The sequence below is a fragment of the Tigriopus californicus genome, chromosome 5 (assembly GCF_007210705.1).
Source record: "Tigriopus californicus strain San Diego chromosome 5, Tcal_SD_v2.1, whole genome shotgun sequence".
Lineage (NCBI taxonomy): Eukaryota > Metazoa > Arthropoda > Copepoda > Harpacticoida > Harpacticidae > Tigriopus > Tigriopus californicus.
The window spans coordinates 13849583-13862960 of record NC_081444.1 but is presented as its reverse complement, the minus strand read 5'-3'; the positions used below and the strand labels follow the sequence as shown (position 1 = coordinate 13862960).

Sequence of the window (13378 nt, the reverse complement as noted above, 5' to 3'; positions counted from 1 at the left end):
TGACCAACCCAAGCTATTAAAGCTTCCATAATGAAAGGCTTATTGATAGAGGACGGAGTTTTCCCATCCAAAACCAGCTCAAGACAATTCCTAGCCCCTTCAGAAAGTCCCTTCAACAAAGCTTCCATGGTTATTGAAAGCAAGGGTATTTAAGGGATCCTAATTGAAAATACTTGAGACCTGAACAAAAAATGGAAAAATATTCTGGAGACTTCCTTCAGTTTGAAGAGAAAAACCGTTAGAAATGAGCGAGCAGAAAATAAAAGATGAAAAAGTAGAAGAAGAAGAAGACAGAGCCAAGAGAGCCAAAGAGAGAAACCAACGCGTGTGAATGAGAACCAGCTGTAGAGCAGGTAAACAACACACGTGCTAGGTGGAAACCAAGGAGGAACGTACTCCCTGGGGACAGACAAGAAGAAGAGAGTTGGTGATTTCGCTAGGTTGGGGATACCAAAAAAGAAGAAGAGATAAGAGTCGTCGACTACGATGACCTACTCTTGGCTGACCAGCTAGCTAGCCTCAGCCAACATACACCAACTCGACTACAGGAACAAGCTAACATCAATGGAATGGAATAGAACAAAAGAAGGTTCTAGAACCCAATTTTGTATGGAAACTAGGAAACTAAACTGATTGTAAACAACAAGAAAAATTGACTACATTTACAAGTACATGAAATGAACAGACTAAACAATAAAAACAAAATAAACTACTCCTTAAGCCAAAAATACATGAAATAACCTAGAATTGGGATAAAAAATATTGACAGACGAAAAAAGTGTAACACGACATGAGCATAAAAATAAAAGGTATAAGACTAAACTACTAGAGATAGGAAGAAATGAAAGCTAAAGAACAGAAGTGTCTTACCTTAAGCAGCCACGCGACTACTTACACAACACAACACACTCAGACCGGCCGTTTGAAAAGATCAGGAACAACAAAATGTTGCGACTACTCTCAACAAAAGACGGGACCGAACTTGTCACCAATAAAGGGTCATTCATGCCTTTCTCTTCAGTCTTGAGTCCTATAGGGATCTTGTGATACGATGTGTTTAAACGTAGCACAGACAATCAGAGGATATTGGATTTGATATCTTCAATGGCTCAAATCCAGTGTGAGGGGACGGGTCAGGTTGGCCAACTTCTTGAAATGGTTTGACAAAATGGTAGTGAGGTCAACCCAAGGGCGGGTCATTAAGTAGTCGTCACACACAGTGATTTATAAGCGGATTTCACTTCAGATTTCGTAGGATCAGAGCATGGTCGCTTCAAATTTAGCCCTTTCAACTTCTCTCAGCTGTTGATTTTTAGTGTGACTATGTGTCCAGAGTAGAGCCGTCCTTGACTGAACTAATGGAATATAACAAGAAAAATCAACTACATTTACTAGTACAGGAAATGAACAGACCAAACAATCAAATAATGAAATACTCTTTAAATTAAAAATACGCAAAATAACCTAGATCTGGGATAAAAATATTGACAGACAAAAGGGTGAAATACGACATGAACATGAAATAAAAGATATAAGACTAAACTACTAGGGATAGGAAGAAGAGAAAGTTAAAGAACAAATGTGTCTTACCTTAGGCAGCCACGCGACCACTTACCCAACACAACACACTCAGTTCTGTCAAGATCAGAAGCAACAAAGTGGCACTGAATCGCTGGCAAATGAGATATTATATTGTTCATTGTTTCTTGTCACTTCCACTCAAACCTCCCATGAAGGTGTGTATAAAGTCTTGGATAATTTTGCAAGGAAAGCAACCAATTTGACAGGAATGACAAAGATTGAAAACGCGTAATGGATGAATGAAATGAAGTATATCACAACGGGGGAGAGAATGAAGAGAGACAGAGAGACAGGGGGGTGTAGGAACTGTAAAGGGAAAGATAGTTGACATGAGAACCGCACAGCACATAAAACTGCTTTTAGTGATCATTTGACCTTTGACCATGTATGAGACATGACATCACCCAACTGAATTCCACCGACATGATAAGGGCTGGACACCCGTCGTTGGGGCCCAAACCTCATTACCCTATATTGCTCTGCGTTGAAAGTCATTCCATATTCAGCAGACCAAGTCTCGAGATCTCGTAGATCAGCGTGGAGGGCAGCCAGATAAAAGTTACAGATCAAAGAATTCCAAGATTTGTCCCCCTTTTGCTTTGTCACTCAATTGCTCGATTTGAGAAAGAGATCCAACTGAAAAAGAATGCTGTGTTAGTATACAGTCTCTCCTGAATAGTCAGCGTTTTTTTTTGCATTTTGATTTTGCCAAATGTGAGCTTTCCTAGTCGTTACTGGTCAAAAAGAAAGTAAAGATTCGGCTATTTACAATCTCACTTGACCAAAATATAATGGATTCACTTTTCACCTTTAAGTAATAGACCAATCAAACACCAATTGTTTATTTGCTTCAGCAACCAATTGAAGTAGCACGGGTTCCGAGCACATTTTAGCACGGTTACCCAACAGATTGAGCATATAGAGCAGGTTATTGAGGGACAAGAGAGCCATGAATCAGTCGATGTAGTTGATCTCGACTTTGCCAAGGCCTTTGACAAGGTAGACATGGCCTTTGAGTTAACAGGCTCCATGAGATTGGGATCCAATGCAAGGTTCTCAAGTGGCTAAGAAGTTTCATTGTCGTAGGAAACAATTAGTTAAGGTTGAGGGATCCCTTAGTGACATACATGATGTCAAGGCGGGTGTCCCTCAGGGCTCCATTTTGGGTCCTCTCCTTTTCATTATCTTCATTGCTCCGCTTCAGAAGCTTGGTAGTAGTAATGTCAGTATCTCTTCTTATGCTGATGATACAAAATTGGTAGTTGGTGGGAATGGTCAGGATTCCGGTTGTCTGGCAGAGGTCCTAGACCAAATCTACTCCTGGGTTGCTGCGAGTAACATGGCACTGAATGGAGTGAAATTCCGCTCAATGACCTTTGGGTCGACGTCATTAGACACTCCACTATTAGATGATGAAGGTAAGGACATTAAGCAGGTCTCATCCATGAAGGATTTAGGTGTAGTCCTCCAAGATATAGAAAGTTCGATGAGCATATCCAGTTGAAAGTTAGTAAGGCTTTTCAAACATGTGGTTGGATATATCGCACGTTTAAGTCCAGAGATAGTGTCACGATGCTAACTCTGTACAAGTCGATTGTTCAACCGCATCTTGAATATGCNAAGATGTTTTACTAGGAACATTGAGGATATGAGAGAGCTCTCGTATTGGGAGAGGTTAGAAAGGTTGGGATTGTACAGTACTCAGAGAAGGTACGAAAGGTATCTAAAATTAAACGTTTTCAAAAGCATTCATGAGCTTTGTCCCAACCCAGGATTTCGGGCAATTGTAGTGACCGTAGAGGCTTAATGGGCGTTTTGAGAGCACCTTCAAGCCCTCGAGAATCCAGGCTAGTTAAAACAATGAAGTCCACCTCTCTTCTTTCTCGGGCTCCTTCATTGTTCAATTTGCTGCCCTCAAATATTCGTAGGGCTTATGTAGGGGTTGATCCATTAGCAGGATTTAAGTCAGACTTGGACAAGTTCTTGACTAAAATTCCGGATCAACCTTATATTCAAGGATTAGCCAGATCAGCCAACTCCAATTCGTTGGTCGATCAAATAATGTACATAAATAAAAGTTAAGTAAAATGAATAATCTTCTCGTCTTGAACTGCTGGGATTCCAATCCCGGTAGCGTAAGGAAGTCCGCAAAAAAGGAAGTGAATATTAGAAAATGTCACAAATGGTAGGTCTGAAAAATAACCTGAATTGGAAGAGTTTTAAGAAATATGTCTTTAATTAGCAAACAGAAAAATCTGAGAGGCAAATTAAACCCCAAAACTAATTTGTGAATCAATTACGAGTAACCATTTTCTAAAGGCCCGCATCCCCTATTTTGTAATTTGAGATATCATTTTAACTTTCCTCGTCCATTTCTTTAAATCAATGTTTTTTTGCATGATGTGTATGTTGGAGATGATGCCCTTGGCGATCTGAAAGTCCTGGGTTGCTTTTTTTTAATTAAGATGAAGATTTCATTGTCAAAGATGAGTTGTAGGACAGCGAAGGCTGTCAAATAGCAATGAATTTTCGAATTGTGTTTTTCTCATGGAAACTCAACAACGAAGACTATGAAAGCACTGGTGGAACCCATAGACTTGATGAGCAAGTGATTCCGTGGAATTCACATTCATAATTTCTTTGATCTCTTTGTCTGATGCAAAAAGTCGCATTTTGCTGCTCATGATCTGGAGTTAGGACTTGGACTAGTTAGTCGTGTCAACTAAAGACTAAAGGTCTCTACTGTCAACGAGTGTTTTCATAAAGGATGTTATGCATTCAATTACTAGCTTTATCGTCCATTTTGTTGCATCACTGTGGATTGTTTGTGATCTATTCATTTTTCTCATTATTCATTCGCTCTTTTCTTCCCTCCACATTTTCATTCTCAATTGACTAGGATTGTTTCTTGTTTTTGGTCAGGGTTCCTCTTTGTGTTCTTTTGAAACAGTTCTCTCTACTAGTTTTTGTTTGAAGAGAAGATTTTGACATTCATTAACGATTGGGTTCAATTTGTTCAGCCAAGGGTTGCCAGCTGACGATCTACTTTATGTCCTGTTCCTTCTTTTGTCAGCTGAAGGAGTAAATACTTTTTCGTAGCCGACGTTTCTAGCCGTCGAATGTAGAACTTATATGGTATATTGGCAATTGCAATCCATGACATTTGAAGTCAGGATAATTGTGTTTGTAAATTTGCAGAAATTCTTGATAGTGTATGACAACATGGCGTGCAATTGCAGTTCATTCAAATTTGCCTTTGTATCTGTCAAAATATTCCTAACGTTTAGTCGAATATTTGCCCAAGAGTATCATTTTAATAAGATGTGGGTTGTTCTTACATTGGACTCCAATTAAACCAATGAATCAGCCCACGATTCGATTCTTACAGTGGTTTTGATTTCCTGGATAGTCCCTTTCATTGAGCGTAGGAAGTACCCACTGCTTTGTCTTGGTGCGGACATCGAGAGAACACGCTCTAAGATGCCAGACCTTATCAAGAGATTACTTAATGAACAATCTATTGCCCAAGTACTGTGACACAATGATTAAGCCAACAACTCCTCTGCGAGAAAGTACTGATGGGATCAAATAAATAATCACGGGAGGTTGCGACTAGGGCTACCAATTTACATTTTTAGTGGCATGTGACAACACTAACGGAATATTGGAAAGCCGTTAGTTAATCACAAAAGGTAACCATGATTTTTTTTTTAAATCCTAACCTTTTACGTTACTTGGAAATGGCTGGTGCTTTGACTATCCTAGCTTTCTAGCACTCCTGATTTTGAAAATTTATTTGATCCCATCACAATTAGGTAGAGCTTAAACTGTAAGTTGTTTACTACATCCATTTTCGATGACTACATCATAGATTTCTAGACACTGGGTGACGGACGAATGACCACTCGGTTGACCAAACACTACAATAAACCGGTTTGTGATCCATTCCCAGGAGACCTCACTGTACTGTTTTACCAGTCGAGTGGTTGTCGTCCGACATCAAGTGTCTAGAAATCTAACTTTAAAGATATCACTTTTACTAAACTTACCTTATCCTGTTTTAGCGAAATTTGATAGCGAAATATTATGGTGAAAAGTGGCTGGTATACTACAAATATACAATATGTACATGGCCCCTGTGAATCTCTATTTGGATGTTAAAAGCGTTTGTAATTTTACCCCTATATTGAATTTGAAAAATATCTCAGAAGGGAAAGTGGTGAATTTATGGTGGTAGAATGGATCAGCAAAAATTTGCTCGCCGAAAAATACCTTGATGAAGTCATGCATCTTAGAGCATATTCTTGTATTTCTCCGTTTGTTTGTCCGCAACGAGAAGAGAGCAAGGAAAATGAAAAGGGCTACTGGGGTCCCTGAAGGAAATTTAACAGAAGTTATTTTTTTTAATCCACATGGCCAATTGTTCATTAGCCATAATGTTTTTATTGTTCCTTCGGATGCGTTCCATCACACAAGTGCTCTTCTAATTTCCAGGGCCTTTTTCGTCTACTTGTCTCACATTTAAAAATGAAAGAATCCAGGACTTTGAACTTTGACGATGTTTTGGAGAATACCTTAGGAGGCTTTGGGCGATGGCAGTTTCTTCTTTACGTGGCCGGGGGACTGCTTCTGTTTCCGTGTAAGTTGTACATTCCCATATTCTTGGGATTTCTTCCCCGATATCGGTGCAAAGTCCTCGAATGTGACTTGGAGCCCAAAGTGGAATTTCATCCAACATGGGCGGAATTTGCCATCCCACATCTTGACAACAATTACCTACATGATGGCTTGGGCCATTGTCAAAGGTTTTCATCGAATGGTACGTCTTGTTCCAAATTCAATTTTGATGAGCACCACATGGTTCCATGCTCACAAAGTGTTTATGATGACTCGATGATGAAAGAGCCAATGGTTGCGTTCTTCGATATTGGACCATGTTCCAGCAATGATCCCAATTGGTGGTTGGGGTCATGGATCTCCCAAATGGCGTTTATTGAAATCATATTTTGGACCGGAGTCATGATTGGCATTCTAGTGTGTGGGAGGTAAGACTCGACTTGACTCCAAATTTGCTATTTCATGAAATCGTCATCCTGCGATCAGAAAACGGTAAAAAGTTATGCACTAAAACTGACCACTGAAAATTGCACAATTTGCCCTGAATTTTGTGCGTTTGAGGAACATGTTTTTCCCAAGGGTTTCAATTTGGTTTCCAGAGAGGCTGTTCTACCACCACGAAAACTACTTCCGTGTCTAAAATGGTGCATTCTAACAACAGCAATAAGAGGATAGGATACGAGTTCTTTGTGGATTTCTTCTACATAACACATTTGTGTAAAGGTGCCCTGTTCAACTCGGCACTTTGAGAGGGCATACATCTTCACTCAGTCATTTGATTGAGCGGTATATACCTTCATCCAATTACTGTCTCTAAAGCTATACCCTCTCAAAGCACAGTAGATAATAGGGCACAAAATGAATGAGAAGAAAACCATTCATTCGTGTATGTGAGCTATGCAGTGAGCTTTGAGAGAGCATAACTATTAATCTACTCGTTCAAGAGAGCTGGAAATATTAACGACCAGAGCCCATTTTTTAAAGCGCAGGAATGAGTCTTGGATCAGGAAAAAAAATACAACTCTTGTACTATCTTTTCTCGATCCAAGAAACACTCCCCCGCATTGAAGGATGGGCTCTAGAGCCAGTCGCATTTTAATAAGAATGTAAAACGTCCAATAAGTTCATTTTCAGCCCGTCCTTAGGGCGACTTTACACTACGATGGAAAACCAGGATTGAATCAGGTTTGAGGATGGCAGTTGGGGTAGTGCTGGGGCGAGTCCAGACTCGATTCCGAGTCCTTTTTAAAAGACTCAAGTCCGGATTTGGGAAAAAAATATCATTCTTTGGTTTATATTTCGCAATAAAGATCGACTTGTTCGACTTGAGTACAGTGAAAGACTCGAGTCCTCTGCTGGACTCGCTCAAGCACTCATCCCACTTCAATCCTCAAACCGGATTAAATACTGGTTTTCCATCGGAGTTTAAAGCTGCCATTAGTCTAGAGATTTATCCACCCAACAATAGAAAGAATCATTAAAAGTGAAATTGGACAGAGGGGGATAAAATGAGTTTGAACTGCCCGTGGTGTTATCTAGAGCGTTGTTGTTGTTGTCATTTTGTTTAAGATCCAGCGATAATTAAAAGCAGGTCTTCTTTTATTTAATGACCAAAAGCCCCTACAAAAGAGGGCGGGGGGGGAATTATTGTGCAGGTTCTATCAAAAGAATATGGGAGAGCTTTCGTATTAGATGAGGCTAGAAAGGTTGCGACTGTACAGTATTCAGAGAAGGCACGAAAGGTGTCTGATACTATTCGTTTTCAAAAGCATCCATGAGCTTTGTCCCAACCCAGATTTAGAGTCATTTTTAGTGACCGTAGAGGCTTAATGTGCGTATTGAGAGCACCTACAAGTCCTTGAGATTCCATGCTAGTTCGAACAATGAAGTCTTCTTTGTCCGGCTCCTTCATTTACACCCCTCAAATATTCGTAAGGTGTATGTAATTGTTGATCCAGTAGCAGAATTTGAGTCAGATATGGATAATCTTTTGATCAAAATTTCTGATAAACCCTATGTATATTCAATGAAGGGAAGGGCTAGCCAGATCTATCAACTGTAATTCGTTGGTGGATCAAATATTGATATAAAGTAAAGTAGAATGAATAAGTTTTTCGTTTTGAAGTTGAAGGAAGTCCTCAAAAAAAGTAAACAGCAGCTTGAAGCACAAGCAAGTCTTTGTTCGAGTTTATATGCCTCTTGAGTTGTTGAGCTGCAGTCAGTCCCAGTGACGCGGAAAAGCAGTCCCTGAGAATGCTCATGAACCGACCGGGAACTGTGTATAGGGTTATTCAAACACTTTATTTCAATCAACTCTAAGCGAGACGGTTTGAACTTTAGTGCCAATTTCTTTAAAAAGCCAATTGATGACTAAATAGTTGTTTACTCTTTGCACAATTTGGGCTCCATTCTGTTCGATCCATCAATATATGTATCAACAACACATACAATGGCTCATGAAATACACACATATTATTATTATTATCCATTCCACCTTCAATGTCCCTGAAAAACAACGTTTCATATATTGAAGAAGCCAGAATATGTACAAAAATAAACCTTTTATGATATAATCAAATTGCTGCCTTTACATCGCCGTTATTGGGCCTTGTCTCTGCTCCAAAGTATCTGAACGGCCCTGTTAAAATGCTCCAGTAAACCTCTTTTAGAAACAATGCGTCAAATTGAACGCAATCAAAGCTGGAATCCGCTTCTTTTTTTTAGAATGGGTGACAGGTACGGCACACGTGTTGTCATATTAACCAGCCAGGTCACTTTCACTGTGGGAGCCATCATCGCCTTCACCTCCATGACGTACTCATCTTACGTCATTTCGTCCCTATTAACTGGCTTCGGTTGCATGGGCTCCTCCACATCCCCATATGTCTTAGTATCCGAGGTCATGGGTAAGAACCACCGGCATTACCTAGCTTTCTACCAAATCTTCCGAGTCTTGGGAGGATTTTCTTACGCCTGGGTGGCCTCTGTTCTGCAAAATTGGCGCCAGTTCTGGCTGTACGCCTTGTGTGTGAATTTAGCGGTTTCGCCAATCTGGTTTTGGCTCCACGATTCGCCACGTTGGCTCCTGAGCCGAGGCCAATTTTCCCAGGCCAGGAAGGTCTTGGACTTTGCAACCAAGATCAACGGGGAGCCTCGTCTAAGTGCGAATGATTTTGCAGCCTTACAAGAGGCCTCAAGGCAACAAAATGCCTCTAACAGGATCCATGAGCGCATGTGGACCAACTACTACGTTCTGAGGAACTTGGTTGTGTGTCTTTTTATTTGGCTGAGTGTTGGCTTAATGTATCTGGGCCTTTCAAGGATATCAGTCACTTTGGGAGGGAATATATACGAAAACTTCGCTCTCTTCGAAGGAGCAGAGCTAATTGGTCTTGTGCTCAGCTCGACAGTTGCTTCTTACATGGACTGTCGCACACTCATCGTTTGGTCCCTGGGATCTGGATCCCTCGCGTTGGTATTGAGTTTCTTGATTGGTCACCCCATGTGGACTTTAGCTTTGGTCGTACTCGGTAATTATCCACCAAATTCAAAAGACTCTCAGGGCTTGAGGAGATGATTTATGATTTTAGGCAAGACTTGGGCGAGCATGTCGCTCCAAGTCATTTACGTTTATACCCCAGCTATATTTCCCACCCCGATCCGAAATTCCGCATTGGGTCTCTCCTCGACTGCAGCCCGATTGGGAGCTCTGATCGGCGCTTGGCTGATCAATTCCAAGGTAATAATGACACGTCTGTTTTTCTGCATTGTGCTTTCATTTGGTGATACATAATCCTTCTAAACAATTCATTCATTCGAAATGAAATTTTTTCGCTGCATTTTCGCTCATAAAAGTTGCCATAACAAGGGCATCAAAGACTGAGATATTTTGATCTTTGAATCGTTTTTATCATTCTATTTCAAACCCTCTGAATCCTGGCTATGATCCAATGTAGTTTTGATCCAACTTGGGTTTCTTGGTTAGTCGTAAAACGTGATAAAAATTCGGGCCAAAAGGGTGAAAAAAATCTTTTATTTTCGGTACAAGGTAGCATTATCAGTAAATACCCAGGTATTGGGAAGAAAACCGGTTAATTCAACCCTCTCGAGTTTCTGCTCGACTTACGAACAACATTGTTTTTGGAGTCTAGTTTTTAGATATGAATGCTATGTCCAAAGCTAACAAGATCACAGAGAATCGTCGATTGGAGATCACATTTAGCTACTTTCCAGGGTCACTTTGGTGCCTTCTGAGAATGTCCCCTCATTCAAAGATTTACTTTACCATATAAGGTGGCGATCCTTAGAACTGTCCGAATTCCCGGATTGATTGAAAGCGGTTAAAGCCAAATCACTTGAATATCTCGATGATAAAGAAATCATATCTCTACGTCAACATGGTTTCGGTACAAACTTTAGCATGTTGACCCAGCTTACAGAGCAATTTCATGACGTAATCGAGAACTGAAACACAATGATTGTTTATTTACGCTGTTTTTTTTAGATTTGCCATGGCATTTGATTAGATAGACCACGGTCTACTGCTGAAGAAAAGACTTTCTGACATTGACGTAGAGGGTAAAGTTGTTTGTTTGGTTGATTTTTTTTCCAAGGGAGGACACTGCAAGTGAAGCTAGAATGTGTTCTGAGTAAGCCACAAATAATGAAATCAGGTGTACCTCAAGGCTCAATCTTGGAACCTACTCTATTCATTGTATTTACTTCATCTCTCTTTGCCTTGAGGTCTTCCATTTCATCTTATGCGGACAGTACGACAGTACGAAATTATTCTGTGGTAGGAATAACAAAAAATCTCGGAGTGACAAGCAGACTTAGATAAATTATATGAATGAGTGTCAGATGATCAGCGTTAAACAGAGACAAATTTCAATTCATGATTTTCGATTATGATTAAGGGAAACTGCCGTCATACTCTTGGAGGTACAATAAAGAAACTGAAGTGAACAGAGGCCAGCTTTTTAAAGCTCGTGCCTCGGAGTTTGAGGCTTGGACGTAAAACCAGTATGAAAGTACACTCGCTAAAGTGGGGAGCGGATACTCATTCTGGGTAACGTCCAAGTCTTAACTCAGAGGTGCGTACGAGATTTTAAAAAAACTCGACTCATTAGTGTCAAGGATTTGGCTACATTCTAATGTTTTACTTTGTTGCAGGGCATTCCAATAGTTTTGAGCTTGTTGATCTTTGCTGGAATCGGATTGATGGCCTGCACACTCATTTTGGCATTCTTGCCCAAGATTCAAGGCTCCGCTCTTCCTGAAACGCTACAAGACGTGAAAAATCTCGATCGGGACTTGCCTGTTTTAGGTCATCTTTCTATTTTCGATGAAGTATTGCCGTCAGGGATGGATTTTGAAAAAGAGTCCCTCTTAAAGAACGCTTTGAGCCAAGAAGAATTGTTATCGTAGCCGGCATTGTGTAGCGAGAAAAGTTACAATAATCATGTTGAAAATTTGATACCTAAACTATGTTATTGAAGAGTCAAAGGGTATCGGGTTTAATGTCACCAGAAACCCTTAGCATTCTGTTGGTTGATGTATCATCCTACGAATATTCATTCACGGAGCTAGATTTCTGGTTAATTGTGTCTTGTTTCCAAGTACTGTTACTTTTCAATGGTCGTCCATTTGATCCCAATTTTTATAGCCATCAATTAAACGGATTTTTTCATTGCTGTGCTCACGAGATAGAGCCAAAGGAGTTGACTTGGCTTCCAAAGCTTGGACATCCTCCAGCGATTCGAACAGCTTGTATGCCATGGAATCTGTTAGGAACAAAGCCAAGATACTGGATGAGCCCAATCCGAAAACCACGAGCACTCCAATCGTCGTTGACATCGACAAACACTAAAACATTAAATCATGATTAGGAAACTCCATTCAAAAGTGGGATGAAATCATGCATAATTTGTTACAACACCTTGAGTTACATGACAGGCGATTTAAAAATTAATGATAATGACTCAATGCATGACCGTATACGGATATAGCTAATTAATGTACCATTTGTTGTCAAAGTATAGGGGTCGAGAAAGCACTTTAGTAGAAAGGACCGATTCAGATCAATACATAATAACACCCCTCCGTAATTGTGGTTTGTTCCATCCAGATTTTACCGGAAATTAGTAAACTTACATATGACTCGTGTTACCTTTGAGCTGATAAGCAATGACGACAGTAGAGCTCCTACTCGTCCAACGGCTGAACTGCTCCCAAGGGCTGAATTACGAATAGAGCCAGGAAACAATTCGCATGTGAGAACATAGCAACAAAACATTGCTACTGAAGTACTTATCTTTGCTGAAACGAAGTAACAAAGTTTTGATGTTTGTCACTCCTAATAAGTTCACGAAAGACCATACCAACAATCATCAGAGCCAAGAGAATGTTCCTATCGCGGACCAATATCCCCAACATAAGAGACAAGGAACCAAATACCAGGAAGAAGATCAGCGTCATTTTCCGACTCTGCCTTTTGAGGCACACGACGCAGATACCCACGCCCATCAAGGAGGAGATTGAGATCATAAAATAATTCGCATAAATATCTCCTTCGAGGACGATCGAAAACCTGACCACGCCAAAAACAATCGAGCTTGTGCTCATCCAGACCAAACACATCAAGAGCAAGTTCTTCCAGATCAAGGGTGAACTGAAAAAATAAGATTGTTTCTTTTTTTTCTTGTTAACATTCCGAAGCAACCAGAAACAATCAGTAACAGTCTTTTTGCTCTTTTTGGCCTAAATTATTGACTTTTGTTACTAGCAATGCTAATATGTGACTTATTTCTAGAGAGACAGTTGCACCACCGAGCAAAGGAAGTATCAATCCAACATAACTATGCTCTATTATACATGGACTCAAAACACTCTTGCTTTGTGGCCAATAATCACGAGTGGAATGGTGTTCATTCCAATATGGTTTGTACGGTTCATTCGACAAATAGTTGACATTCTGCCCAATAGAGTGCAAATCCTCAGTTTTTTTTTCGTTTTATCCAATTCAAGAGCGACGTCACCACTGGACAGATATACCGTGTCTCAGTAGGGTGGAGGAAACTTAATCTTTTGAAAACGGAATGAAAATCTCAAATATGTGGAACACGTTCTTTCGACCCCATTCCGCAAGTTGAAAATAGTTTTAAAATGCTAAATTTAGAGA

General features: G+C 40.2%; 1 protein-coding gene across 1 annotated transcript; it reads left to right on the top strand.

Annotated features, from left to right (window-relative positions):
• Positions 1-6074: 6074 nt before the first annotated feature.
• On the top strand, positions 6075-11810 carry LOC131880046 (solute carrier family 22 member 7-like). Its single transcript, XM_059226543.1, has 4 exons — positions 6075-6626; positions 8923-9728; positions 9789-9937; positions 11371-11810. The coding sequence occupies exons 1-4, from the start codon at positions 6109-6111 to the stop codon at positions 11623-11625; spliced, it is 1728 nt and encodes a 575-aa protein (XP_059082526.1). The 5' UTR covers positions 6075-6108; the 3' UTR covers positions 11626-11810.
• Positions 11811-13378: the final 1568 nt, after the last annotated feature.

What these genes read in the sequence shown, in the direction of transcription:
- LOC131880046 (XM_059226543.1), top strand. Translation starts at nt 6,109, where the DNA reads ATGAAAGAATCCAGGACTTTGAACTTTGACGATGTTTTGGAGAATACC. An exon ending in TTTAGCTTTGGTCGTACTCG is followed by an intron (nt 9,729 to 9,788) that starts GTAATTATCCAC and finishes TTATGATTTTAG; the next exon opens with GCAAGACTTGGGCGAGCATG. An exon ending in CTTGGCTGATCAATTCCAAG is followed by an intron (nt 9,938 to 11,370) that starts GTAATAATGACA and finishes ACTTTGTTGCAG; the next exon opens with GGCATTCCAATAGTTTTGAG.